General features: G+C 58.9%; 1 protein-coding gene across 2 annotated transcripts; it reads right to left on the reverse strand.

Moving 5' to 3' along the window:
• Window positions 1-2,654: 2,654 nt before the first annotated feature.
• Window positions 2,655-26,622, reverse strand: LOC135190536 (protein-arginine deiminase type-2-like). Of its 2 annotated transcripts, XM_064171980.1 has the most exons (16): window positions 26,507-26,622; window positions 20,177-20,363; window positions 20,016-20,085; window positions 19,785-19,846; window positions 19,574-19,691; window positions 18,108-18,233; window positions 16,599-16,777; window positions 14,763-14,866; window positions 14,521-14,632; window positions 14,329-14,436; window positions 10,462-10,613; window positions 10,047-10,191; window positions 6,609-6,702; window positions 4,748-4,833; window positions 4,214-4,342; window positions 2,655-2,978 (listed from the first exon to the last, which is right to left on the reverse strand). In XM_064171980.1, the coding sequence occupies exons 1-16, from the start codon at window positions 26,596-26,598 to the stop codon at window positions 2,745-2,747; spliced, it is 1,998 nt and encodes a 665-aa protein (XP_064028050.1). In that variant the 5' UTR covers window positions 26,599-26,622; the 3' UTR covers window positions 2,655-2,744. The 2 variants fall into 2 exon arrangements, with proteins under 2 accessions (XP_064028050.1, XP_064028051.1); XM_064171981.1 differs by lacking the exons at window positions 10,047-10,191; window positions 10,462-10,613.
• Between the last annotated feature and the right edge of the window lie 799 nt (window positions 26,623-27,421).

The following is a 27,421-nucleotide window of genomic DNA, read 5'->3' on the forward strand; positions in this document are numbered from 1 at the left end:
CGGGGCGGCTGGAGGGGGGAGCCGGGGGGGGGGGGGGGGGCCCCCCCCCTCTGCCGCCGCCATCTTGGGAGTGGCAACGGCAACGGCCAGGGAGGAGCCATGTTGGGTGTGGCACAGAGGCAGGAGCGGCCATGTTGGGTGTGGCACAGAGGCAGGAGCGGCCATGTTGGGTGTGGCGCAGAGACAGGAGCGGCCGTGGTGGTAGAATGGAGCAGGTTGGCAGAGAGCTCCAAGCTCCAACCCCCCCGCACTCAGCAGGGACATCCACAACCGGAGCAGGCTGCTCAGAGCCCCAAACCTCAGCTGCAGTGGTGCCAGCCAGGGGGCAGCTCCCACCTCTCTGGGCAGCCTGGGCCAGGCTCTCACCACCCTCAGGGGCAAACATTTCTCCCTTCTCTCCACTCTCAATCTCCCTCTTCTAGTTCCAGACCATCACCTCTTGGCCTGGCACAGCTGTCCCTGCTCAGAAGCCCCTTCCCAGTCTTGGTCTCAGCCCTGCAAGCACTGGAAGGCCACCAGGAGCTCTCCCTGGAGCCTTCTCCTCTGCAGGCTGAACAAGCACAACTCTCCCAGCCTGGCTCACAGCAGAGCCCTCCCAGCCCTGCCAGCGTTGAACAGTATCACAGAATCATAGAGTCAGGCAGGTTGGCAGAGAGCTCCAAGCTCCCCCAGCCCAACCTAGCACCCAGCCCTGCCCAACCAACCACACCATGGCACTCAGTGCCCCAGCCAGCCTTGGCTGCAACACCTCCAGCCACACAGACTCCACCACCTCCCTGGGCAGCCCATTCCAATGCCAATCACTCTCTCTGACAACAACTTCCTAACAACATCCAGCCTCAACCTGCCCTGACACAGCTTCAGCCTGGGGCCCCTTCTTCTGTTGCTGGCTGCCTGGCAGCAGAGCCCAACCCCACCTGGCTACAGCCTCCCTGCAGGCAGCTGCAGACAGCAATGAGCTCTGCCCTGAGCCTCCTCTGCTGCAGGCTGCACCCCCCCAGCTCCCTCAGCCTCTCCTCACAGGGCTGTGCTCCAGGCCCCTCCCCAGCCTTGCTGCCCTTCTCTCAACACCTTCCAGCACCTCAACAGCTCTCTGCAATGGAGGAGCCCAGAACTGGAAGGTGCCCCAGGCTGAAGCTGTGGCAGGGCAGGTCTAGCCTGGATGTTGTTAGGAAGTTGTTGTCAGAGAGAGTGATTGGCATTGGAATGGGCTGCCCAGGGAGGTGGTGGAGTCTGTGTGGCTGGAGGTGTTGCAGCCAAGGCTGGCTGGGGCACTGAGTGCCATGGTGTGGTTGGTTGGGCAGGGCTGGGTGCTAGGCTGGGCTGGCTGAGCTTGGAGCTCTCTGATTCTGTGATTATCTCTGCAGCTTCCAAACACCTCCAAGGATGAGTATCCAACCACCTCCCTGGGCAGCCTGGTGCCAGGTGTGTGAGAACCTTTCTAGTGAAGAAGTTTCTTTTAATGTCCTAAACCTCCCCTGGAGCAGCTTGAGGCCATCTCCTCTTGTCCTGTCACTTGTTCCTTGGCAGAAGAACCCAACCCCCACCTGGCTGCAGCCTGCTCTCAGGGAGCTGCAGAGAGCAGTGAGGTCTCCCTCAGCCTCCTCCAGGCTGCACACCCCCAGCTCCCTCAGCTGCTCCTCCCCAGCCCTGCTCTCCAGACCCTTCCCCAGCTTCCTTGCCCTTCTCTGGACCTGCTCCAGCCTCTCAATGTCCTTTTTGGCATGAGGGGTCCAAGACTGATCCTGAGGTTGGAGGTGCAGCCTCACCAGTGCCCAATCCAGGGGGACAATCCCTGCCCTGCTCCTGCTGGCCACACTTCCTGCTCCAAAAAGACCAGGTGGGCACACACAGCCTCATCTTCGGCCTCAGGGGTGAATGGGGGGGGCAGGATGCCTGGATCCCACCTCCCTGGGGGGAAGAACAGCCCAGTGTGTCCCTTCTTCAACTCCCAGCCTGGATCCCACCTCTCTGAAGGGGAAGGAGCATCCCAGTGTGTCCCTCCTTTAACTCCCAGCCTGGATCCCACCTCTCTGGAGGGGAAGGAGCAGCCCAATGTGTGGAGATCCCAGCCCCCCGGGGGGAAAGAGCATCCCAGTGTGTCCCTCCTTTAACTCCCAGCCTGGATCCCACTTCCCCGGCTGGAAGGAGCATCCCAATGTGTCTCTCCTTTAACTCCCAGCCTGGATCCCACCTCCCTGGGTGGGGGAAGAACAGCCCAGTGTGTCCCTTCTTCAACTCCCAGCCTGGATCTCACCTCTCTGAAGGGGAAGGAGCAGCCCAGTGTGCGTGGATCCCACCTCCCTGGAGGGAAGGAGCATCCCAATGTGTCCCTCCTTTAACTCCCAGCCTGGATCCCAGCCCCCTGGAGGGAAGGAGCATCCCAATGTGTCCTTCCTTTAACTCCCAGCCTGGATCCCACCTCCCTGGAGGGAAGGAGCATCCCAATGTGTCCTTCCTTTAACTCCCAGCCTGGATCCCACCTCCCTGGAGGGAAGAAGCAGTCCAATGCGTCCCTCCTTTAACTCCCATCCCAACTCTTTTCCCAGGGGGAGCTGCCCAGACCCTTTCCCAAGCACCAAGCAGTCCAAAGCAGCATCTCCCTCCCCTCCTCCCTCCCCCTTTACTCCTCCTCCTCCTCCTCAAGCCTCTCCTCACAGCAAATCCGTTTTATTCAGCGCATCGCAAGCATCACACTCTTGAGGCATCCCCCGGCGGTGGGGCAGGCTGGGGTGGGGCTGGGCTTAGGGCACCAGGTGCCACCACTTGAAGGCGAAGGGCTGGCGCTGGACGTTGGTGCCGCAGCGAACCTCGCCCAGGCTGCCGTGGTAGGAGGCTACCTCCTCCAGGAAGCGGCAGCGCAGCCCCAGCGGCTCCAGCAGGCAGCGAGCCCTGCGCTCCAGGCAGCATTCGCCCCCCGTCACCGGGCCGAAGGGTTTGGGGATGCCCAAGTCCTTGGCCAAGATGATCATGGTGACCTGGGAGGGGAGGTGAGGCGAAGGAGGCTGAGAGGTGTTGGGGGTTGATGAAGCAAAGGATTAAGAGGGGCTGGAAGGGACCTCCGGAGGTCCAACCCCTGCCTCCTGCCAGAGCAGCATCACCCAGAGCAGGTCACACAGCAACACATGCAGGGGGGGTCTTGAGTAGCTCCAGAGAGGGAGACTCCACAGCCCCCCCATGGGCAGCCTGTGCCAGGGCTCTGGCACCCTCACAGGGAAAGAAATTCCTCCTCCTCTTTCCGTGGGACTTCTGTGCCTCAGCTTCCACCACTGCCCCTTGCCCTGGCACTGGGCATCACCCAGCACAGCCTGGCCCCAGCCTCCTGCCACTCACCTGCACATGTTGATAACCACTGCTGAGGTCACCTCTCAGCTCCCTCCTCTCTAGGTCACCTCTCAGTTCCCTCCTCTCCAGGTCATCTCTCAGTCCCCTTCTCTTCAGGTCACCTCTCAGTCCCCTTCTCTCCAGCTCACCTCTGAGCTCCCTCCTTTCTAGGTCACCTCTCAATCCCCTTCTCTCTGGATCACCTCTCAGTCCCCTCCTCTCCAGGTCACCTCTCAGTCCCCTTCTCCCCAGGTCACCTCTCAGTCCCCTCCTCCCCAGGTCACCTCTCAGTCCCCTCCTCCCCAGGTCACCTCTCAGTCCCCTTCTCTCCAGGTCACCTCTCAGTCCCCTCCTCCCCAGGTCACCTCTCAGTCCCCTTCTCTCCAGGTCACCTCTCAGCTCTCTCCTCTCCAGGTCACCTCTCAGTCCCCTCCTCTCCAGGTCACCTCTCAGCCCCCTTCTCTCCAGCTCACCTCTCAGTCCCTCCTCTCCAGGTCACCTCTCAGTCCCCTCCTCCCCAGGTCACCTCTCAGTCTCCTCTCCCAGCAGCACACCCCCAGCTCCCTCAGCCTCTCCTCCCAGGGCTGTGCTCCAGGCCCCTCCCCAGCCTTGCTGCCCTTCTCTGGACACCTTCCAGCATCTCCTGCCCCACATCCTGCAGTTTCCCCACTTGCCTAGGTTGCCACCTCAAAACTCTCTGTGTAGGTTAACCCCACTGCCAGCAACACCAACCCAGGCAGCTATGGCAGACCTGGGCTGATCCAGGCTGGGCTGGAGGTGTTTGCTTTGCCTGGGCAGCTCCAAACGTTGTGCTTTTCCAGTGGGGCAGCTCTGGGGACTGAAGGAGTTGGTTTTTGAAGGGGACTGGAGCAGCAAGCATCACCCTCACCATGTTGGGGAAGTAGGGCACAGCTTTGCCCTGCTTGTCCAGCTTGAAGAGGGCTGGCAGGTCGATGATGTCCTCCTCTGTCAAGCCCAGCTCCTTCTTGAGGACATCTCTGTTCCAGTCGATGCAGCGCTGCAGGGGGTCACAGAAGCACAGGAGGGGTTGGGAAGAGACCTCAAAGCTCATCCAGTTCCAATCCCCTCCTCCCCTCCCAGCATGGGCAGGGACCCCTCCCACTAGTCCAGGTTGCTCAAAGCCTCATCCAACCTGGCCTGGAACACCTGCAGGGGTGGATGAGAGCAGCTGGAGGAGGAGGGATGCAGGTGGGCATGGTCCCCAGAAACATCTCCCAGCAGCCTGGCTGTGACAAGCCCCACAGGGCAGGCTGAAGAGGGAGGATGCAGGTGGATGTGGTCCCCCAAAGCATCTCATAGCCGAGAGAGGGGTCAAAATCCAACACCTCCCTGGAGGTTTTGCACTGCCTGGGGGCAGTCACTGCAAGGAGCAGCAGTTAGCAGCAGGGCTCCTGGCAGTTACCTGCACATACTGGTTCTGCTGCACCAGGATGTCGTTGGCAAGGACCTTGTTAATGGTGACTCGTTTGGTGTCCAGCCCTGTGTAGCCTGCAGATGCAAACCCTTGTCAGGATCAAGGAGTGCTGCCAAGGTCCTGGCTTAGAACAGGGCACAGAGATGGAAAAGCCTCCCCCCCAGAGCCTCAGCTTCATTGTCACAGAATGGGTTGGGTTGGAAGGGACCTCCAAAGGTCATCCAGGCCAACCCTCCCTACAGTCAGCAGGGACATCCTCACCTAGAGCAGACTGCTCAGAGCCCTGCCCAGCATCACCTGGGTGATGGTTTGATTGACTGGATAGGGCTGGGTGCAAGGTTGGACTGGATGATCTTGGAGGTCTCTTCAACCTGGTTGATTCTATGATTCTATGTCCAGGGCTGGGGTCTCAGCCACTTCCCTGGGCAATCTGTTGCAGTGTTCCAGCACCCTCCTGGTGCAGAACTTAGAATCACAGAATCATAGAACCAAGCAGGTTGGCAGAGAGCTCCAAGCTCAGCCAGCCCAGCCTAGCACCCAGCCCTGCCCAACCAACCAGACCATGGCACTCAGTGCCCCAGCCAGCCTTGGCTGCAACACCTCCAGCCACACAGACTCCACCACCTCCCTGGGCAGCCCATTCCAGTGCCAATCACTCTCTCTGACAACAACTTCCTAACAACATCCAGCCTCAACCTGCCCTGCCACAGCTTCAGCCTGGGGCCCCTTCTTCTGTCCCTGGCTGCCTGGCACCAGAGCCCAACCCCACCTGGCTGCAGCCTCCCTGCAGGCAGCAATGAGCTCTGCCCTGAGCCTCCTCTGCTGCAGGCTGCACCCCCCCAGCTCCCTCAGCCTCTCCTCACAGGGATGTGCTCCAGGCCCCTCCCCAGCCTTGCTGCCCTTCTCCAAACACCTTCCAGCACCTCAACAGCTCTCTGCACTGGAGGAGCCCAGATCTGGACACAGCACTCCAGGGGTGGCCTGAGCAGTGCTGAGCACAGTGTTGAGTACAGAACTTGTTCCTCACATCCAACCTAAATCTGTTCTTCTCTCATTCCAAGCCACTGCCCTGGGGTTAAGGTTGCTGGGAGTCCCAGTTCTTAGTCTATTGGGAAGCTGGGTGGGAATTAAATACACTGCCCATTGGGAAGAGAGCTTGGCCCAGGTTTGGGGCACAAACTGCCCAGGGCAGAAGGACAGAGAACGTATTTTACTCCTTGGAAACCTATCACCCAGCTGGGAAGAGTCTCTCCTCCATCCTCCTGCCCCCAGCAGTCACTATCTGCTATGTGTCTCCACTCAGGTCTGTGAACCCCAAAGCTGGCACCTCCACAGAGCTCACCCCCAGCCGGGGGATGTCCCAGGCAGATGCCAGCGACTCTGGGGGAGTCGTGGAGCTATGGACACCTTCCTCCAACCCTCCTGTAGAGGCATGAATTTCAAACCATGCCAAAAGGGATGCCCAAAGTGGCAAGCAAAAGGTCCTTGCTGCAGGGAGAAGAGCAGTGGTGCTGGTCTGAGGGCAGCCCTTGGCTGTCCCCCTCCGCGCTGCAGCTCCGCTGGCACTCACGTGGCTGCTCCTTCCCATCCAAGCAGGCATCCCCTCCATGCAGAGGGCTTTATCCCTCCCAGCCCACTCACTTTCCCAGAATAGGCCTTGAGCAGGCTGGGTATGGTGGGCAGGCATCCTGCTGGCCAGCTGGGAAGGACAACTGGGTGGGAGAAGGTGCCCCACGTGCCCCCCTGCTGCCCGCGCGTCGCTTGGGCGCTGCTGCCCCGGGCACGGCTGCCTGGGCTGGCACCAAAGCCTGAGCCAAGCCACCCCTGGCCCCTTGCCCTGTCCTCTTGCCTTTGAACATGGTGGCTTCCCCCTGGCCTTCCTTCTGCTTCTCCCTGAAGAGCTTGTAGCAGGCAGCAGGGCTGGCCATGAGCATCCGGAAGCGCTGCGGGCAGAGGGCAGGGACAGCAGTCACCAGAAATGCCTCCCCTCAAACCCCAGGGGCACCTCAGGCCCTTGGCTGTTCAGCAAGGAAGCTGAGCTTAAACTCTTCAGAGTAGCCATTTGGGCTGTTACAGAATCATAGAATCACAGAGTCATAGGATCAAGCAGGATGGAAGAGAGCTCCAAGCTCCTCCAGCCCAACCTGGCACCCAGCCCTGGTCAGTCTTAGGATCAAGCAGGATGGAAGAGAGCTCCAAGCTCACCCAGCCCAGCCTAGCACCCAGCCCTGGTCAGTCTTAGGATCAAGCAGGATGGAAGAGAGCTCCAAGCTCACCCAGCCCAACCTATCCCCCAGCCCTATCCAATCACAGGGTCAAGCAGGATGGAAGAGAGCTCCAAGCTCCTCCAGCCCAACCTGGCACCCAGCCCTGGTCAGTCTTAGGATCAAGCATGATGGAAGAGAGCTCCAAGCTCCTCCAGCCCAACCTGGCACCCAGCCCTGGTCAGTCTTAGGATCAAGCAGGATGGAAGAGAGCTCCAAGCTCCTCCAGCCCAACCTAGCACCCAGCCCTGGTCAGTCTTAGGATCAAGCAGGATGGAAGAGAGCTCCAAGCTCCTCCAGCCCAACCTAGCACCCAGCCCTGGTCAGTCTTAGGATCAAGCAGGATGGAAGAGAGCTCCAAGCTCCTTCAGCCCAACCTATCCCCCAGCCTTGGTCAGTCTTAGGATCAAGCAGGCTGGAAGAAAGCTCCAAGCTCACCCAGCCCAACCTATCCCCCAGCCTTGGTCAGTCTTAGGATCAAGCAGGATGGAAGAGAGCTCCAATCTCACTCAGCCCAACCTATCCCCCAGCCCTATCCAATCACAGGATCAAGCAGGATGGAAGAGAGCTCCAATCTCACTCAGCCCAACCTATCCCCCAGCCCTTTCCAATCACAGGGTCAAGCAGGATGGAAGAGAGCTCCAAGCTCCTTCAGCCCAACCTAGCACCCAGCCCTGGTCAGTTTTAGGATCAAGCAGGTTGGCAGAGAGCTCCAAGCTCAGCCAGCCCAACCTAGCACCCAGCCCTGCCCAACCAACCAGACCATGGCACTCAGTGCCCCAGCTGGGCTTGGCTTCAACACCTCCAGGCACACAGACTCCACCAGCTCCCAGCTAAGCTGATCCCATGGGAAAGAGCACTTTGCAGGGTCTAAGCCCCACGGGTGTCCTGACTTGCTCCCTCCCCCACCCCCAGCAGAAGTGAGCTGCTTGGTGCAGTGCTGGTGGTTGCCTTATGGGGGCTTAGCGCAGGCCTGGGAAGGGCAAAAGCACTGCATGGAGGGCTTGAGGGGGTGGTGTAAGGGCACAGACACTCCCCTGCTGACCCAACCAGGTCAAGTGTGGTTTCCTTGGGGCAGAGGTCTTATTTCAGAAGCTCTAAAACCCAGGATGGAGGAAAGAGAATGTGTTGGAGATGCTGAGCCCTGGGAGCCTTGAGGTTTCCATCTCTTAGGCTACCTTTACAGGCAGCTTTCCATGGAAACACAGAATGTTGGGGGTTGGAAGGGACCTCCAGAGATCACTGAGTCCAAACTGCCCCTACCAAAGCAGGAGCACCCAGGACGGGTCACACAGGTTACACATCCAGGTAGGTATTGAAGATCTCCAGTGAAGGAGACTCCACAACCTCTCTGGGCAGCCTGCTCCAGGGCTCCAGCACCCTTCACAGCAAAAGAGTTTTTCTCTTCTCCTTTTCAGGCACTGGAATGAACTACCCAGGGAGCATGGGTAGTAAATTTGCAGATGACACCAAGCTAGGAGCAGCTGTGGAGCTGTTGGAGGGTAGGAGAGCCCTGCAGAGGGACCTGGCCAGGCTGCATGGGTGGGCAGAGGCCAAGGGGATGAGATTGGACAAGGCCAAGGGCAGGTTCTGCACTTTGGCCACAACAACCCCAAGCAGCACTGCAGGCTGGGGCCAGAGTGGCTGAGAGCAGCCAGGCAGAGAGGGAGCTGGGGGTGCTGGGGAAGAGGAGCTGAAGAGGAGGCAGCAGTGCCCAGGTGGGCAGCAGAGCCAATGGCATCCTGGGCTGGCTCAGGAGCAGTGTGGGCAGCAGGACAAGGGAGGTTCTTCTGCCCCTGTGCTCAGCACTGCTCGGGCCACACCTTGAGTGCTGTGTCCAGTTGTGGGCTCCTCCATTGCAGAGAGCTGTTGAGGTGCTGGAAGGTGTTGAGAGAAGGGCAGCAAGGCTGGGGAGGGGCCTGGAGCACAGCCCTGTGAGAAGAGGCTGAGGGAGCTGGGGGGGTGCAGCCTGCAGCAGAGGAGGCTCAGGGCAGAGCTGATTGCTGCCTGCAGCTGCCTGCAGGGAGGCTGTAGCCAGGTGGGGTTGGGCTCTGCTGCCAGGCAGCCAGGGCCAGAAGGGGCCCCAGGCTGAAGCTGTGTCAGGGCAGGTTGAGGCTGGATGTTGTTAGGAAGTTGTTGTCAGAGAGAGTGATTGGCATTGGAATGGGCTGCCCAGGGAGGTGGTGGAGTCTGTGTGGCTGGAGGTGTTGCAGCCAAGGCTGGCTGGGGCACTGAGTGCCATGGTCTGGTTGGTTGGGCAGGGCTGGGTGCTAGGTTGGGCTGGCTGAGCTTGGAGCTCTCTGCCAACCTGCTTGATTCTATGATTCTAACGAGCTGCCCAGAGGGAGAATGAGCTGCCCAGGGAGATAGTGGAGTCCCCCAGCCTGGCTGTGTTTCAGGGTGGTTTGGATGTGGTGCTTGGGGCTATGGTTTAAGGTGACTCTTCTAGAGCAGGGCTCTGGGTTGGACTTGGTGCTCCTGAAGGGCTTTGCCAACCTGCATGTGCCTGATTCTGTGATTCTTCTTCTTTGTTTCTCTCCCAGGTGTTGATTATTCACTAACCAAGACCCTTTTTGTGTCCACAACTTTCATCTTGGGGCACAGTGCTTGAGAGCTCAAACTAGAGCAGAGCAGGTTCAGATTGGATGCAGGGAACAGGTTCTGCACCACGATGATGGTGGAAGACAGGAATGGGTTTGCAAGGAGGTAGCCTCATCCTTGGAGATGCTCAAGGTGATGCTCAAGGTGAGGCTCAACAGGGCTCTGGGCAGCCTGATCTAATGGAGGATGTCCCTGCTGACTGCAGGGGGGGGTTGGACTGGATGCCCTTTGGAGCTCCCTTCCAACCCAACCCATTCTTTGCACCTATCTAATAACCTCCTGGAGCTGCTGCGGGAGCAGAGGATGGTAGCAGTTGGAAGGCGCCAAGTAAAGGAGCTTTGGGGCTTTCCTGAGCCATTCCCTCCCCAGCCATGGGGTTTAGTACCTCAGAAGAGGAAACCTCAAGGGGTTGGGGGGGGTACCTTTGCATCAGAGGTGGGCACAAAGGTGACAAACTCATCGACGTGGCCCACGGACAGCCAGTCCGAGTAGAGCTCCACGGGAGCCTGCACTCGCTGGGCGTAGAGGAAATCCCTCACCACTTTGGTCATCCTCCTCCCTGCAGACCTGGGGGAGGGGGAAAAAGGAGCAAAACACCCCTCAGGAGAGAGGGAAAAGAGGGAAGAAATATTTCTGCAGCAGTAGGTAGGTAGAAAATTGCTTCCAGGGTGAGGGGAAGGAAGGAAAGGGCAAAGCTGCAGCAGAAGCTGAGCCGCTGGGGCTGGGGGCACCCAGCCCGGGGAGGTTTAATGAAGCTCATTGAGGTGGTTCTGATGATGTTTGAGGGGCACTCCTGGTTCCTTTGCTCCCAAACATCTTCCATTTCTCATCTCTTACGTGGGGAAGCTGCTGCCAATGAGGATCCTTCCCAAGGGATACTCCTTCCCTGCCACGGTCACGGGTGGGCTGACCTCCAGGTTGCCAAAGGAGTCGAGGCTGGTGATGGCCTCAAAGAGGGACTCTCTGCTCACATAGCCAAAATCAGGGCCCTGGAGAAAGAGGAATTGTTGTGGGCATTGTCCTCAGGCCCCTCTGCCTGCACACTGATCCCTCCTGCTGGGCTCAGACCTGCTGCTGTGAGTGAAAATGTGACCCACGAAGCTGTCCGTGGGCAGGGAGAGGTGAAAGGCAAGAGGAGAATGGTCTCTGGGTGGCAGAGCTGGGGTGCTGTGCCAGGGAGACATCTCCTCTGCTGTTCTGCAGCCAGTCATGAAGTGTCCCCATTAAGCTAATTAGGTGCTGGGGTAGCCCTGAAGCTAAGCTCCTGGATGGCTCTTGTTGGGCTGGGTGAACTTCAGCCCCTGAGGACAAATCCACCCAAGAGGCTGCATTTCCCCTTTAAATCCAGTTTAAGTCCTGACTTTCAGCACTTCATAGAACCCTAGAATCAGTCAGGGTTGGAAGGGAGCACAAGGAGCAGGCAGTGCCAACCCCTGCCATGCCCAGGGACACCCTACCCTAGAGCAGGCTGCACACAGCCTCAGCCAGCCTGGCCTCAAACACCTCCAGCCATGGGGCCTCAACCCCCTCCCTGGGCAACCCATTCCAGCCTCTCACCACTCTCCTGCTCAACAACTTCCTCCTCACCTCCAGCCTCACTCTCCCCACCTCCAGCTTTGCTCCATCCCCCCCACTCCTGCCACTCCCTCACAGCCTCAAAAGTCCCTCCCCAGCTTTCTTGTAGCCCCCTTCAGATCCTGGCAGGCCACAAGAGGGTCCCCTGGGAGCCTCCTCTGCTCCAGCCTGCACAGCCCCAACTCTTTCAGGCTGTGCTCACAGCAGAGCTGCTGCAGCCCTCTCAGCTAATAGATGTGGGTCTCAACCTGGTCTGCCTGCCAGGGTTAATTACCCCTTGGCTCCCATGTGCCAGGGTCAGGTGCCCAAGGCAGGGGATGGCAGCGTTAGAAAAGGGCTGAAAAATGCCAGCAGCTGGGACAAAAAACCCCTGCCTTGAGCTTGTCCTTAGTCTCCAGTTCAAGCCACCAAGGGCTGGGAGCTCAGGGCAGCCCTGCAACCAGATCAGGTATCTGTTGGGTCCGCACTAAATCTCAGTCACTGATTAGTGTTGGGTTTCCTGGGGGGGGGGGGGGGAGGAACCAAAACCTGGGGAGCCATAAAAATGAGTGATGGAGACCTGAGGTGGCCTGGAAATCACTCTTTGGGGTTTTTTTTGGGGGTGTATGTTTGGTTTTGAGGGTGTGTGGAAGAAGCCAGGAGCCACCTCTGAGGCTCTGCCTGTGTCTTTTTGGGGTGCGTGGCTGAAAGGATGGGTCCAGAGGGCTCTGATCCTGCCCTGGGTGCTGTGGGAGGGGCTGAGCACCAACCACCTGCTCTGGGCTTATTATTTCAGTTTAATAAACCACAGGGCCCAGGGAGGTTTCAACTGTCAAGGGGGGTTGGTTCACCCCAGGTTGGAGGGTTGCATCCAAGTCCTATCAGTTCCAGCTTGATTTTGAGGGGCTAATTCCTTCCTCGTCTCCTTTTTCCCTGCTGTGGAGTCCCAAGGGCTTAGGGCTTGGCTGAGACAAGAGGAAGAGAGCAGGCTCGTTGCTTTTGGCTAAGCATTCCTAGCTGGAAAATGAGATTGGATGGATAGGAGCAGGGATTAAGGGATGGCTCCACTGTAGAAATTGGAGTATAATGTGTTAGCAGCTCCAGAGGCTGAAATTGCTTCTCCAAATAGGAGGCTCTGGAGATGTTTAATAGCTTTGTCAGGGCCATGGGCAGAGCAATTGAGGGCAGCCTCAGCAAGTGTGCAGATGGCACCAGGCTGCGTGGCACAGTCGACTTGTTAGAGGGCAGGGATCCATCCAGAGGGACCTGGGCAGGCTGCAGAGCTGTGCCCAGGTCAACCTCATGGCATTCAACAAGGCCAAGTGTAAGGTCCTGCACCTGGGTGGGTGCAATCCCAGGCACAGCTCCAGGCTGGGTGGGGAATGGCTGAGAGCAGCCCTGAGGAACAGGCCCTGGGGGTCTGGGGTGAGGAAAAGCTCAACCTGAGCCTGCAGTGTGAGTGCAGCCCAGAGAGCAACCCTGTGCTGGGCTGCAGCCAGAGCAGTGTGGGCACAGGGCAAGGGAGGGGATTCTGCCCCTGGGCTCTGCTCTCCTCAGCCCCCACCTGCAGTCCTGGGGGCAGTTCTGCAGCCCCCAGCACAAGCAGGACATGGAAGGGTTGGAGCCAGCCCAGAGGAGGCCACCAAGATGCTGAGAGGGCTGCAGCAGCTCTGCTCTGAGCACAGGCTGAGAGAGTTGGGGCTGTGCAGGCTGGAGAAGAGAAGGCTTGGAGGAGAGCTTGGAGTGGCCTTGCAGGATCTGCAGGGGGCTGCAGGAGGGCTGGGGAGGGACTGTTGAGAAGGTCTGGGAATGGCAGGAGGAGGAGGAGGAGGAATGGGTTTGAAGTGGCAGAGGGGAGCTGGAAAGTGGATGTGAGGAAGAAGTTGTTTGCAGGGAGGGTGGTGAGAGACTGGCACAGGTTTCCCAGGGAGGTTGTGGAGCACAGAAGCACCCAATGTGATCAGAGCCTGGCACCTTCCACTCACTCCATGGCTACAGAACCACTCCAAGCCTGTCCAGAGCAGGGCCAGGAGGATGCTCAGAGGCTGCAGCAGCTCTGCTGTGAGCACAGACTGAAAGAGTTGGGGCTGTGCAGGCTGGAGCAGAGGAGGCTCCCAGGGGACCTTCTTGTGGCCTGCCAGCATCTGAAGGGGGCTCCAAAAAAGCTGGGGAGGGACTTTTGAGGCTGTGAGGGAGTGGCAGGAGTGGGGGAATGGAGCAAAGGTGGAGGTGGAGAGAGTGAGTCTGGAGGTGAGGAGGAAGTTGCTGAGCAGGAGAGTGGTGAGAGGCTGGAATGGGTTGCCCAGGGAGGGGGTTGAGGCCCCATGGCTGGAGGTGTTTGAGGCCAGGCTGGCTGAGGCTGTGTGCAGCCTGCTCTAGGGTAGGGTGTCCCTGGGCATGGCAGGGGTTGGCACTGGCTGCTCCTTGTGCTCCCTTCCAGCCCTGACTGATTCTATGATTCTAAGATGAGCTTTGAGGGTCCCTTCCAACCCAGTGCAACCTGTGCAGCTGTGATATCTCAAAGGGATCCCTCAGGACATCTTTTTCTCCTCCACAATGCCCTGGCCAAGGTCACTTCTCTCCCAGGCAGCTCTCTCTGTGTGCCCTGCCCACAGCTGGCACTTGGCCTTGGCCAAGAAGCCTCACAGGGATGTTTTTGGCAGCTGAATGGATCTTGTTCTCTTTCGAGGTACTAAGTTGACCTCTCCTGTGGTTTTCTTTCCTCTTCTGCTGCATAGTCACAGATGCAGAGGAAAGGAAAAAGCAACCAGAGCACTGCTGGGACACTCAGGGTTGAGAAATCCACTCCTGCCCTGGTGCCTGGCAGCAGCCTTTCATTCCCAGAGCTGTGAGCTCCTCTCTTCTCCTCTTATCTTTCTAGATAGAAGGTTTCCTGGGTGGCTGGGCTGTGGATCAGGCTCTGATCCTTGCTTTGAGGAGGAACCAAACTGTTGGTGCCCTCCCAGCTGGGAGTGGAGGTGGCAGCTAATGCCAGGCAGAGGTGCCAAGCTCCTTTATCAGGTCACTGTAGGCCCTCCAAGGAGCCAGGTGCAAGTGGGGGCTTAGGAGTGGGGGAATAGGCTAAGCCTAAAGGCCTGGCAGCTGCTGCCCAGGCAAAGCTCTTACCCCCTGCTCCCCTCCTGCTCTTACCAGCAGCTCCTTGATGGGGAACTGCTCCAGCCCTCTGTCTCGGGGGGAGTCCAGCACCACAGGGAAGCTTCTGTGGGGAGCATGGGTGTAGCCAAACTCGATCTCATCCTGGAGAAGGGAGGAAAACCCAGGTGGGGCAGAGCAGCAGGCAGGAGGGGAGAGCTTTGCCCTCCCTCTGCAGCCCAGAGCTACCTGCAGCCAGCGGTCCCCGCGGTTGATGTAGCCAAAGCAAGCCTTCAGCTCACAGCCAGCCTTGTCCACCAGCTCTTTGATCTCCTTGATGAAGAGGTAGTTGTCCTTCATGCTGGGAGGGAAGGGGGTGAAGGGCTGCTGGAGGGTGGATGCCCCTTTCCCTTCTGCCCACCACCTCCCCAAGCCTGTGCCGGTGACCTGCGGGAGGGCTCTGGGGCAGGTTGGAGGGGGAAGGGCTTTACCTGCAGACAAAGAGGTTCACTGGTGCCAGGGTGTTGGGGGTCATGATCCATGGAGCCACCCTGAACACTACTGTGTCAGTGAAGATTGGTGTGTGGGGGATACCCTGGGTGAGACAAGTGGAGATGTGGGACTTGCCATGCCCCATCCACCCCTTTCCCCCCATCCCACCCCAGGTACCCTTCCCAAGGCCATTCATAGTTCCACCCCAGATCCCCTTCCCAAGGCCATTTTTGTTTCACCCCACCCCAGGTACCCTTCCCAAGGCCATTTTTGTTCCACCCCACCCCAGGTACCCTTCCCAAGGCCATTTTTGTTCCACCCCAGATCCCCTTCCCAAGGCCATTTTTGTTCCACCCCAGATCCCCTTCCCAAGGCCATTTTTGTTCCACCCCACCCCAGATCCCCTTCCCAAGACCATTTTTGTTCCACCCCAGATCCCCTTCCCAAGACCATTTTTGTTCCACCCCACCCCAGATCCCCTTCCCAAGGCCATTTTTGTTCCACCCCAGATCCCCTTCCCAAGGCCATTTTTGTTTCACCCCACCCCAGGTACCCTTCCCAAGGCCATTTTTGTTCCACCCCACCCCAGATCCCCTTCCCAAGGCCATTTTTGTTCCACCCCAGATCCCCTTCCCAAGACCATTTTTGTTCCACCCCACCCCAGATCCCCTTCCCAAGGCCATTTTTGTTCCACCCCAGATCCCCTTCCCAAGGCCATTTTTGTTTCACCCCACCCCAGGTACCCTTCCCAAGGCCATTTTTGTTCCACCCCAGATCCCCTTCCCAAGGCCATTTTTGTTTCACCCCACCCCAGGTACCCTTCCCCAAGGCCATTTTTGTTTCACCCCACCCCAGATCCCCTTCCCCAAGGCCATTTTTGTTCCACTCCACCCCAGATCCCCTTCCCAAGGCCATTTTTGTTTCACCCCACCCCAGATCCCCTTCCCAAGGCCATTTTTGTTCCACCCCAGATCCCCTTCCCAAGGCCATTTTTGTTCCACCCCAGATCCCCTTCCCAAGGCCATTTTTGTTCCACCCCACCCCAGATCCCCTTCCCAAGGCCATTTTTGTTCCACCCCACCCCAGATCCCCTTCCCAAGGCCATTCATAGTTCCACCCCACCCCAGATCCCCTTCCCAAGGCCATTTTTGTTCCACCCCACCCCAGGTACCCTTCCCCAAGGCCATTTTTGTTCCACCCCACCCCAGGTACCCTTCCCCAAGGCCATTTTTGTTCCACCCCACCCCAGGTACCCTTCCCCAAGGCCATTTTTGTTCCACCCCACCCCAGATCCCCTTCCCAAGGCCATTTTTGTTCCACCCCAGATCCCCTTCCCAAGACCATTTTTGTTCCACCCCAGATCCCCTTCCCAAGGCCATTTTTGTTCCACCCCAGATCCCCTTCCCAAGGCCATTTTTGTTCCACCCCAGATCCCCTTCCCAAGGCCATTTTTGTTCCACCCCAGATCCCCTTCCCAAGACCATTTTTGTTCCACCCCACCCCAGATCCCATTCCCAAGGCCATTTTTGTTCCACCCCACCCCAGATCCCCTTCCCCAAGGCCATTCATAGTTCCACCCCACCCCAGATCCCCTTCCCCAAGGCCATTTTTGTTCCACCCCACCCCAGATCCCCTTCCCAAGGCCATTTTTGTTCCACCCCACCCCAGATCCCCTTCCCCAAGGCCATTTTTGTTCTATCCCACCCCAGATCCCCTTCCCAAGGCCATTTTTGTTCCACCCCACCCCAGATCCCATTCCCAAGGCCATTCCTCCTTCCATCCCCTTTCTCCCCTGCAGCCTCCCAGCTGCGCCCTTTTCCCTGAAGCCTCCAGACCTCACTGGGGGACTCCAAGAGGCTGACATGGATGGAGACCAGCCCAGAGAAGGAGTCATCAGGGAAGCAGAGCCCCTCAACAAAGAACTCCAGCTCGGCAGCCCCCCCAGTGTACTGCACCGTGTGGTAGAGCTTCCTCTGGCCCAGCACATGCACATAGCGCTGCCCAAAGAAGGGGTCTGCAGGGACAGACACAGGGCAAAGGGGGACACTGCCCAGAGTGTCCCTGCTGCTTTCCAGCCTGTCTGCAAGCAGCTGCCACCACCCCTCCGTGCTGGAGCTTCTCCACCCCCGTGGGTGAGCAGAACTCCATCCAGTGAAGCATCTCCACCTGCCAGCCCCTTCGGCTCCCGCTGCTTTTGCAGCCGTGCAGAAGGAGGCTGAGGAGGAGCAGCTCAGCTTTGGGTGGAGCAGTCACTTTGGAGTGATGTTTTTAGGGGGGGATTTCTGCCCTTGCAAGGCACCTCTGATCTGCTGTGAGCTGGCAGTGCCACCAACCCTCCTGCTGATGAGCTGCCTCACCGTGGAGGGACAGGACCCAGCTACTTTGTGGCAGTTTTCTGAGCTGGATGAGGGCTCTTGGTCGTGGGCAGTGAATCTCTGTGCCCACACCAAGGGGTGAGGAGGGGAAAAGTGTGTCTGGAGCATTTTGCCACCATGGGTAAAGCATCTGGGCCTTGGGTGGGTTTACTTGCTACTGCTTTGCTGGGTGACTTCATGGTGGTGGAGTTGCTGTCCCTGGGGCTGTTCAAGGCAGGATTGGACGTGGCACTTGGTGCCATGGTCTGGCCTTGAGCTCTGTGGTAAAGGGTTGGACTTGATGATCTGTGAGGTCTCTTCCAACCCTGATGATACTGTGAGACTGTGGCTTTGTGGTCCTGTCCCTCTGCTTGTTAAGCACAGAACTGTTTAGGTTGGAAGAAGCTTTTCAGCTCATCCAATCCAGTCCTCAGCCCAGCACTGCCAGGGCACTGCCAGACCATGCTCCTCAGCACCACATCTGCACAGTTCTGGAAGCCCTGCAGGGATGGGCACTGCAGCACTGCCCTGGGCAGCCTAGGCCAGGCCCTGGCAACCCTCGAGGGGGAGAAATTGCTCCTCATGGCCAACTTAAACCTCTGCTGGGGCAACTTGAGGCTGTTTCCTCTTGTCCTGCCACTTGTTCCTTGGCAGAAGAGACTGACCCCAGCTGGCTACAGCCTCCTCTTGGGCAGTTTGCAGCTAGTTAAACTCCAGGGTTTTCCAGCTGATTGAGAAGAGAGAATATCCCACACCAGAAAGCCTTGGAGCAGGAATGCTGAGGGCATGAGTTGCTCTGTGTGGCCATGGGGGCTGTGGGGGTGCTGGGTGCATGGTTGCCCTGGGTGATCTCAGAGGGCTGTGGCAGCCCTAACAAGTCTATGGCTCAAAAAGCATGGAGAGGACAAGACAGAGCAAAGAGCTTGGAGGCATCTCTGAGGCACCACAAAGGACGAGGAAGGGGAGAGGAGGAGGAGAGGGAGGACTTACTCTGCATGTAGAAGACCCCAACTTTGTCTGCATCAGAGACAGGAACATGGAGAACGATTTCATAGCCGCGGGGCAGGCGCTGAGGCCCTTCGGTCCTCAGGACCATCCGAGACATGTCCTGCAAATCTGGGGGGCAAAGGCAGGAAGAGGGGGTGGAGGGGGATGGCAGGAGGCAGCTGGGGGGATGGCAGCAGGAGGCAGCTTGGGTGATGGCAGGATGCAGCTTGGGTGATGCAGGACCCAGCTTGGGTGATGGCGGGACCCAGCTTGGAGATGGCAGGACCCAGCTTGGGTGATGGCAGGACTCAGCTTGGGTGATGGCAGGATGCAGCTTGGGTGATGCAGAATCCAGCTTGGGTGATGGCAGGACCCAGCTTGGAGATAGCAGGACCCAGCTTGGGTGATGGCAGAATGCAACTTGGATGATGGCAGGAGGCAGCTTAGGTGATGCAGGACCCAGCTTGGGTGATGGCAGGACCCAGCTTGGAGATAGCAGGACCCAGCTTGGGTGATGGCAGAATGCAACTTGGATGATGGCAGGACGCAGCTTGGGTGATGGCAGCAGGATGCAGCTTGGGTGATGGCAGCAGGATGCAGCTTGGGTGATGGCAGCAGGATGCAGCTTGGGTGATGGCAGGACCCAGCTTGGGTGATGGCAGCAGGATACAGCTTGGGTGATGCAGGATGCAGCTTGGGTGATGGCAGCAGGATGCAGCTTGGGTGAAGGCAGCAGGACACAGCTTGGGTGATGGCAGGACCCAGCTTGGGTGATGGCAGCAGGATGCAGCTTGGGTGATGGCAGCAGGACACAGCTTGGGTGATGCAGGACCCAGCTTGGGTGATGGCAACAGGATGCAGCTTGGGTGATGGCAGCAGGATGCAGCTTGTTCTACTTGGTGTGTTCCCTGCTGTAGCATCTCCCACACCACAGAATCTCCTCTTCCCTTGCTCCCAACCTCTGCACCCTGGCTAACCTTACCCCTCCTGCCCCTCTAGCAAAGCTTCTGCTTTGCCTTTCCAACCAAATTCCCTCTTGGTTTCTCTTCTGCCCTCCCTCTGCCCTGGCACAGCTGGTTCCTGGCCTCAGCTCGCCGACGGGCGCCGGCTCCATGCGGTCTGAGCTTCCCAGGAGCAGCCTGGTTGCATTCCTGGCTGCCAGCCCTCCTGCTTTGCTCCAAGCTCCTTTCCAGCCACATGAAGCACCCCTGGGCCAAGCCGTGCCAGCTGTGGCACCTCTGCTGTTCCCTGGCCGTGCTTCGTGCCCTCGCTCGACCTCGATTAGTCCTCAGGGCATGCTCAAGGTGAGCATCCTCCTGCGGGCAGCTCTCTGGGCAGCTGGGTGGGGAGCAGGGCGCAGGGCAGGCGGTTCCCAAGCAAGAGCTGATCTCCAGGAAGGTCAGGGAGGGGATGGAAAGGGACATTCTGTGTTCTGCTGTTGGGGGCTGACCCTCTGGAAGCTGCTTTACCCTCTTTGCTGAACGCCCTCCCGTTGTCGCCGTCGGAGGCCGGCGTGAAGGGGCTCTCCTTGTCGCAGCCGACCAGCAGGATGGCTCCGTGCCCCTCAGGACCCCAGCTCCAGCTCGCCTGCAACACCCCGCGGCAGGGGCATGAGTGAGCTCCTGCTCTCTCTTTCCCATCCCCTGCCCTTTCCGTGCGGGCTGGTAGAGGCAGCCTGACCTTGTTGGGATTGTTCTTCTCCACCACTCCATCCCGATCCGCATCCACGTCCAGAGAGATCCCTGGGGGGACAGATCCCCACCATCACCCCAGGCTACAGGGAGCGGGTGGGTGGGTGCAGAAGCTCGCTGAGACCTGGCAAACTCAGCTCCATCTCTGCCCCTGCATCACCACACCTTACTCTGAGCGCCCCGAAGGGGCTGCTGCAGCGCCAGGAGCCTTCGTACTCACCGACGCCGGTGAGGAAGACGCCGGTTTGGTTGATGGGCTGCCCTCCCTCCGCGTAAAAGCTGACGGTGACCTGCAACCACCCCCACCCCCCCAAGATCCCTGGTTAGGGAAGGAGCTTCTCCCTCCTCGCAGGTGCCATGCCCCAGCACCCCACTTCTTACCTTGTTGTCGTTGAGCTCGGCGCTGGCCTGGCTCATGCTGAACCTCAGCACCGTGCCCTCGGCCAGCGGCCACCGGGCACCGCCGCCCTGGCTCGGCTCAGCCTCCTCCTGCCCCCGGCGTGCCACCTCCACGCTCACCCCCTCCGTGTGCTTCACCCCGAAGGAGACTGCCCCCGCCGGAGCCGCCCTGCCAAAGACATGCCAAAGAGCTCTGCCCCCGAAACGCTCAGCTCTGCCTGCGCTTCGCTGCCCTGCCCCGAACGCAGCCCGTGCCGGGCGCTGCTGGCATCGTCGCCCCCGCTGCTGGCATCGCCGCCCCCCCTGCTGGGCATCGCCACCCTCGCTGCTGGCATCGTCGCCACGGCTACTGGCATCGCCACCCCCGCTGCTGGGCATCCCCGCCCCCGCTGCTGGGCATCGCCGCCCCCGCTGCAGGCATTGCCACCCTCGCTGCTGGGCATCGCCACCCCCACTGCTGGGCATCGCCACCCTCGCTGCTGGGCATCGCCACCCCCGCTGCTGGCATTGTCGCCCCCGCTGCTGGGCATCGCCACCCTCGCTGCTGGGCATCGCCACCCCCACTGCTGGGCATCGCCACCCTCGCTGCTGGGTATCGCCACCCCCACTGCTGGGCATCGCCACCCTCGCTGCTGGGCATCGCCACCCCCACTGCTGGGCATCGCCACCCTCGCTGCTGGGCATCGCCACCCCCACTGCTGGCATCGCCACCCCCGCTGCTGGGCATCGCCACCCTCGCTGCTGGGCATCGCCACCCCCACTGCTGGCATCGCCACCCTCGCTGCTGGGCATCGCCACCCCCACTGCTGGCATTGTCGCCCCCGCTGCTGGGCATCGCTGCTCTCACTGCTGGCATCTTCCTGCCGCTTCCTCCCTGCCTGGGGATGCTTGAAAGGTCTCGGGGTTGGTTTTTAGGGCAGAACAATGCTGTGTGCAGAGAATGGCTTGGGATGGAGGGACCCTGGGGATCTGCTGTGAGCACAGCCTGAAAGAGTTGGGGCTGTGCAGGCTGGAGCAGAGGAGGCTCCCAGGGGACCTTCTTGTGGCCTGCCAGGATCTGAAGGGGGATCCAAAAAAGCTGGGGAGGGACTTTTGAGGCTGTGAGGGAGTGGCAGGAGTGGGGGGAATGGAGCAAAGCTGGAGGTGGGAGAGTGAGGCTGGAGGTGAGGAGGAAGTTGTTGAGCAGGAGAGTGGTGAGAGGCTGGAATGGGTTGCCCAGGGAGGGGGTTGAGGCCCCATGGCTGGAGGTGTTTGAGGCCAGGCTGGCTGAGGCTGTGTGCAGCCTGCTCTAGGGTTAGGTGTCCCTGGGCATGGCAGGGGGGTTGGCACTGGCTGCTCCTTGTGCTCCCTTCCAGCCCTGCCTGATTCTGTGACTCTATGGTTCTAAGACTGATCTTGCTATGAAATCAGCCCCAAGGGGTAACAAGAAGGGAAGTAAATCCTGTGCAGTGTGGAGGGCAGAGCTCACTCCTGCACACCCAGGGCACTTTGGCTTTTCCCTCTGCAATCATTTCTCTTTCTGCTTCCTCTTTCCCTCACTTCCCTCCTGCTGCTGCTGCTTCTGCAGAGCAGCAGAGGATGAGGAGGCAATTTGTGCTGCTGCTCAGGAGCACCAGCAGCCTCCAGGTGCCAGAAGTTCAGCTCCTGGGTCAGGTGCCTCACCTGGGGTCGTCTAACTGCACCCCCACATCCTGCCTGCACAAGGAACAGTTACAGAGGAAAGAGACCCACAGAAGGGCTTGGCTTGGAAGGGACCTCAAAGCTCAGCCAGTGCCAACCCCACTGCCATGGGCAGGGACACCTCCCACCAGCACAGGCTGCTCAGGGCCTCATCCAGCCTGGCCTTGAGCACCTCCAGGGAAGGGGCAGCCACAGCCTCCCTGGGCAGCCTCTGCCAGTCTCTCCCCACCCTCACTCTCAGCAATTTCATCCTCATCTCCACTCTCACTCTCCCCTCTCCCAGCTCACAGCCATTGTCCTTCCTCCTCCTGGCACTCCCAGCCCTTGTCTGAAGTCCCTCCCCAGCTCTCCTGCAGCCCCTTCAGGCACTGCAAGGCTGCTCTGAGGTCTCCCTGGAGCCTTCTCTTCTCCAGGCTGAACAGCCCCAACCCTCCCAGGCTGTCCCCAAGAGGAGAGCTGCTGCAGTCCCCTCTTACATCTGCTACAACTCCAACAGAAGGAGACATTTCCTACCTCCTCTTCCTCCTCATTCATAGAATCACAGAATCAGGCAGGTTGGCAGAGAGCTCCAAGCTCAGCCAGCCCAACCTAGCACCCAGCCCTGCCCAACCAACCAGACCATGGCACTCAGTGCCCCAGCCAGCCTTGGCTGCAACACCTCCAGCCACACAGACTCCACCACCTCCCTGGGCAGCCTCAGGAGGACAGATCCACTCTCAGTCTCCCCTCTCCCACCTCAAAGCCGTTGTCCTTCCTCCTCCTGGCACTCCCAGCCTTTGTTTGAAGTCCCTCCTCAGCTCTCCTGCAGCCCCTTCAGGCACTGCAAGGCTGCTCTAAGGTCTCCCTGGAGCCTTCTCCTCTCCAGGCTGCACAGCCCCAACTCTGCCAACCTGTCCCCATAGTGGAGCTGCTGCAGCCCTTGGATCATCTGCCTCCTTTTGGCAAAGCAAAGTCCATTTTGTAGCTGTGGGTGCAGGTCACAGAGTCCCAGAGTCGCTTGGTGGGTAAAGCCCTCTGAGATCATCGAGTCCCAACCCCACCATGGCCACTAAACCATGTCCCCATGTGCCATGGTCACAGGTTTCTCAAACACCTCCATGGATGATGACTCCCCCACCCCCCTGGGCAGCCTGTTCCAATCCCTGACTGCTCTTGCAGGGCAGAAACTGTTCCTCAAGTGCAGCCTAAACCTCCCCTGCCACAAACACCAACAACAATCACAACCCAACTGCTCAGCGCTCCTGGAACCAGACTGAGGTCTGCTCAGCTCCAGACCACACAGCCAAGCTTCTTTTCCACCTGAGGGTGGAGGAGCTCATCCCAACAGCATGAGAGAGTTCACCATGGGCAGCTTTAATGTTTGGGGGTGATTTTACCCGACCCCGACGTGGCTGCTGGTGCACTGCTCACCAGTTGGATGTGTTCTTGCTCTTGGCCAGCTGCCCCACATCTCCTTGCCCTCTCCTGCCTCCTCTTGCCCTTGCCCTTTCCCAGCTGCCCCACATCTCCTTGCCCTCTCCTGCCTCCTCTTGCCCTTGCCTTTTCCCAGCTGCTCCACATCTCCTTGCCCTCTCCTGTCTTCTCTTGCCCTTACTCTTTCCCAGCTGCCCCACATCTCCTTGCCCTCTCCTGCCTCCTCTTGCCCTTGCCTTTTCCCAGCTGCTCCACATCTCCTTGCCCTCTCCTGCCTCCTCTTGCCCTTGCCTTTTCCCAGCTGCTCCACATCTCCTTGCCCTCTCCTGCCTCCTCTTGCCCTTGCCCTTTCCCAACTGCCCCACATCTCCTTGCCCTCTCTTGCCTCCTCTTGCCCTTGCCTTTTCCCAGCTGCTCCACATCTCCTTGCTCTGTCTTGTACCCTCTTGCCTTTGCTCTTTCCCAGCTGCTCCACATCTTGCCCTCTCCTGCCTCCTTTTGCCCTTGCTCTTTCCCAGCTGCTCCACATCTCCTTGCCCTCTCCTGCCTCCTCTTGCCCTTGCTCTTTCCCAGCTGCTCCACATTTCCTTGCCCTCTCTTGCCTCCTCTTGCCCTTTCCCAGCTGCCCCACATCTCCTTGCCCTCTCCTGTCCCCTCTTGCCCTTGCTTTTCCCCAGTTGATCCACATCTCCTTGCCCTCTCCTGACTCCTTTTGCCCTCTCCTGCCTCCTCTTGCCCTTGCTCTTTCCCAGCCTGTCCTGTCTCCTCTTTCCCCTCATTTTCCTGTCTTTCCAGGGTTGTTGTTTTTGGCCTGCTCTCAGCTCCTGGGGTGCTGGATGGCTCCTGACACCCGAGCACTGGCCCCGTATCACAGTTACAGCATCAGTTCTTGGGTGTCTGGGTGCTGCCAGCCAGCCCCACAGCAGGCAGAGAGAGGGGAGGAGTGTTGGGGGGTGGGGGAGAGGAAATCTGAGAGCTCCTTTACTGCTCTCTCTGAAATGATCCAATTATGTTTAATTATGCACAGGTTTGGTTTCCTTCTTGCTTAGGTCTTGGGAATCCCACGGGGAGGAGGTTTGACCCCGAGGAGGTGCCAGGTTGGGTTGGAACTGGGCTTGAATATTGAGGGTGAGGTTTTGCAGAGGGCAGAGCAAGCCATGGAAGGAGCTTTGCAGCTTCTTTCCTTTTGGGGGGTGGGGAATAATAATAATAATGATGATAATTATCTTGCAGGGCAGAGTTGGGTTTGTTTGAAGGGCAGCAGGGTTGGGGCTGTGGGAACTCAAATGCTTTTCCTTGCTTGGGCACTTGAGATTGTTTTCCTCCCCTCTCCCAGGAGTTGGGAAGGGCTTCTGAAGATCATCTAATCCAAGCCCCCTTCTAAACCAGTCCATCCTAGTGGCTCCTGCTCATCTTCCAGCAGCTTTCTGGGATGATGTTGGATCCATTGACCACAGCTGGATCAAACTCATCGCTGTGGCAGACCTGGGGTGAATATTGTGTGGTGCAAACATTGGGTGCTGGAAGCTCTCCTAGGATTTGGGGCAGGTTGGCAAAGCCCAGGGTGGGTTTCCCCCCCACAAACTTCCTTAAATCCAAGGAGTGAGGGATGTGGAGCTTGGGAGAGGAAAAGGACCAAGAGGAGGAAGGAGGATTTGCAGGAGGATAAGACAGAAGCAGATTGGCTTCTGAACTTCCTTAAATCCAAGGAGTGAGGGATGTGGAACTTGGGAAAGGAGAAGGACCAAGAGGAGGAAGGAAGATTTGCAGGAGGATAGGACAGGAGCAGATTGGCAAAGCCCTCATGAACTTCCTTAAATCCAAGGAGTGAGGGCTGTGGGGGCTTGGGAGAGGAGAAGGACCAAGAGGAGGAAGGAGGATTTCAGAGGGATAAGGCAGGAGCAGATTGGCAAAGCTCAGGGTGGGTTTTCCTCCCACAGACTTCCTTAAATCCAAGGAGTGAGGGCTGTGGGGCTTGGGAGAGGAGAAAGACCAAGAGGAGGAAGGAGGATTTGCAGGAGGATAGGACAGGAGCAGACTGGCAAAGCCCAGGGTGGGTTTTGCCCTCATGAACTTCCTTAAATCCAAGGAGTGAGGACTGTGGGGGCTTGGAAGAGGAGAAGGACCAAGAGGAGGAAGGAAGATTTGCAGGAGGATAAGACAGAGGCAGATTGGCAATGCCCTCATGAACTTCCTTAAATCCAAGGAGTGAGGGCTGTGGGGGCTTGGGAGAGGAGAAGGACCAAGAGGAGGAAGGAAGATTTGCAGGAGGATAAGACAGAGGCAGATTGGCAATGCCCTCATGAACTTCCTTAAATCCAAGGAGTGAGGGCTGTGGGGGCTTGGGAGAGGAGAAGGACCAAGAGGAGGAAGGAGGATTTCAGAGGGATAAGACAGAGGCAGATTGGCAAAGCTCAGGGTGGGTTTTCCCCCCACAAACTTCCTTAAATCCAAGGAGTGAGGGCTGTGGGGCTTGGGAGAGGAGAAGGACCAAGAGGAGGAAGAAGGATTTGCAGGAGGATAAGACAGGAGCAGATTGGCAAAGCTCAGGGTGGGTTTTGCCCTCATGAACTTCCTTAAATCCAAGGAGTGAGGGGTGTGGGGTTTTGGAGAGGAGAAGGACCAAGAGGAAGAAAGAGGATTTCAGAGGGATAAGACAGAGGCAGATTGGCAAAGCCCAGGGTGGGTTTTGCCCTCATGAACTTCCTTAAATCCAAGGAGCGAGGAGTGTGGGGTTTTGGAGAGGAGAAGGACCAAGAGAAGGAAGGAAGATTTGCAGGAGGATAAGACAGAGGCAGATTGGCAATGCCCTCATGAACTTCCTTAAATCCAAGGAGTGAGGGGTGTGGGGTTTTGGAGAGGAGAAGGACCAAGAGGAGGAAGGAAGATTTGCAGGAGGATAGGACAGGAGCAGATTGGCAATGCCCAGGGTGGGTTTTGCCCTCATGAACTTCCTTAAATCCAAGGAGTGAGGGCTGTGGGGCTTGGAAGAGGAGAAGGACCAAGAGGAGGAAGGAGGATTTCAGAGGGATAAGGCAGGAGCAGATTGGCAAAGCCCAGGGAGGATTCTGCCCACGAGCTCCATGGAATCCCAGCGCTGGGGCTGGGGGGTTTGGGGAGGGAAGGGATTTGCGGGAGGATAAAGAGGGAGCAGAGGCAAGGCTGGAGGTGAAGGTGAGGGGCAGGAGGAGGAAGGGGGCGTTGGGGTGTGCCACTCACCCGTAGACATCGGCGGCGATGCGGGTGCCCAGCAGGCACAGGGCCTCGATGCGGCTCCCGTGCTGCAGCCGCAGCGTGCGCTCCGCCGGCATCTCCCCACGCAGCCGCTCCGATGCCCCTGCCGATGGGCACAGGCAGCCTTCCCCGCCCGCTCTGCCTGGCACCGAGCCCCCTCCCACCCCAGCAGCACCCAGCCCTTCTCCTCCCTGCCCTTCTCCTCCCTGCCCCTCTCCTCCCTGCCCCTCTTCTCCCTGCCTCTCTCCTCCCTGCCCCTCTCCTCCCTGCCCCTCTTCTCCCTGCCCCTCTCCTCCCTGCCCCTCTTCTCCCTGCCTCTCTCCTCCCTGCCCCTCTTCTCCCTGCCCCTCTCCTCCCTGCCCCTCTTCTCCCTGCCTCTCTCCTCCCTGCCCCTCTCCTCCCTGCCTCTCTCCTCCCTGCCCCTCTCCTCCCTGCCCCTCTCCTCCCTGCCCCTCTCCTCCCTGCCCCTCTCCTCCCTCCCTCCCTTCTCCTCCTCCTTCTCCTCCTCCTCTTCACCGACTGGTCCCGGAGCAGATCAATCAGCTCCTGGAGCTTGGAAAGTTTGGGATGACAAATTTACAGCCCCCAGCCCAGGTCCGAGGGGAGGGAACGCTTGGATTGGACCATCTAAAGCCCCATGAAAGCGATCTGGGAGGGGAGGGAAGAGATGGAGGGGGAGGGAAAGGATGGAGAGGGAGGAAGGGAGAGTGGCTGGCCCAAAGCCCAGCCAACTCCAAGCCCTATTCCAGGAGCTCCCCCAGCTGTCCCAAATTCCCTGTCCCTCCAGTATCTCCTCAACCCCAAAGAGGGACCAGCAGTCCAAGAGGGAGCCCTTTGATGTTTGCATCCAGGGAGGATCCACTCTCAGCTCTCCAGGGAAAAGCTCTGGCTGCTCTTGGG

The sequence above is a fragment of the Pogoniulus pusillus genome, chromosome 36 (assembly GCF_015220805.1).
Source record: "Pogoniulus pusillus isolate bPogPus1 chromosome 36, bPogPus1.pri, whole genome shotgun sequence".
Lineage (NCBI taxonomy): Eukaryota > Metazoa > Chordata > Aves > Piciformes > Lybiidae > Pogoniulus > Pogoniulus pusillus.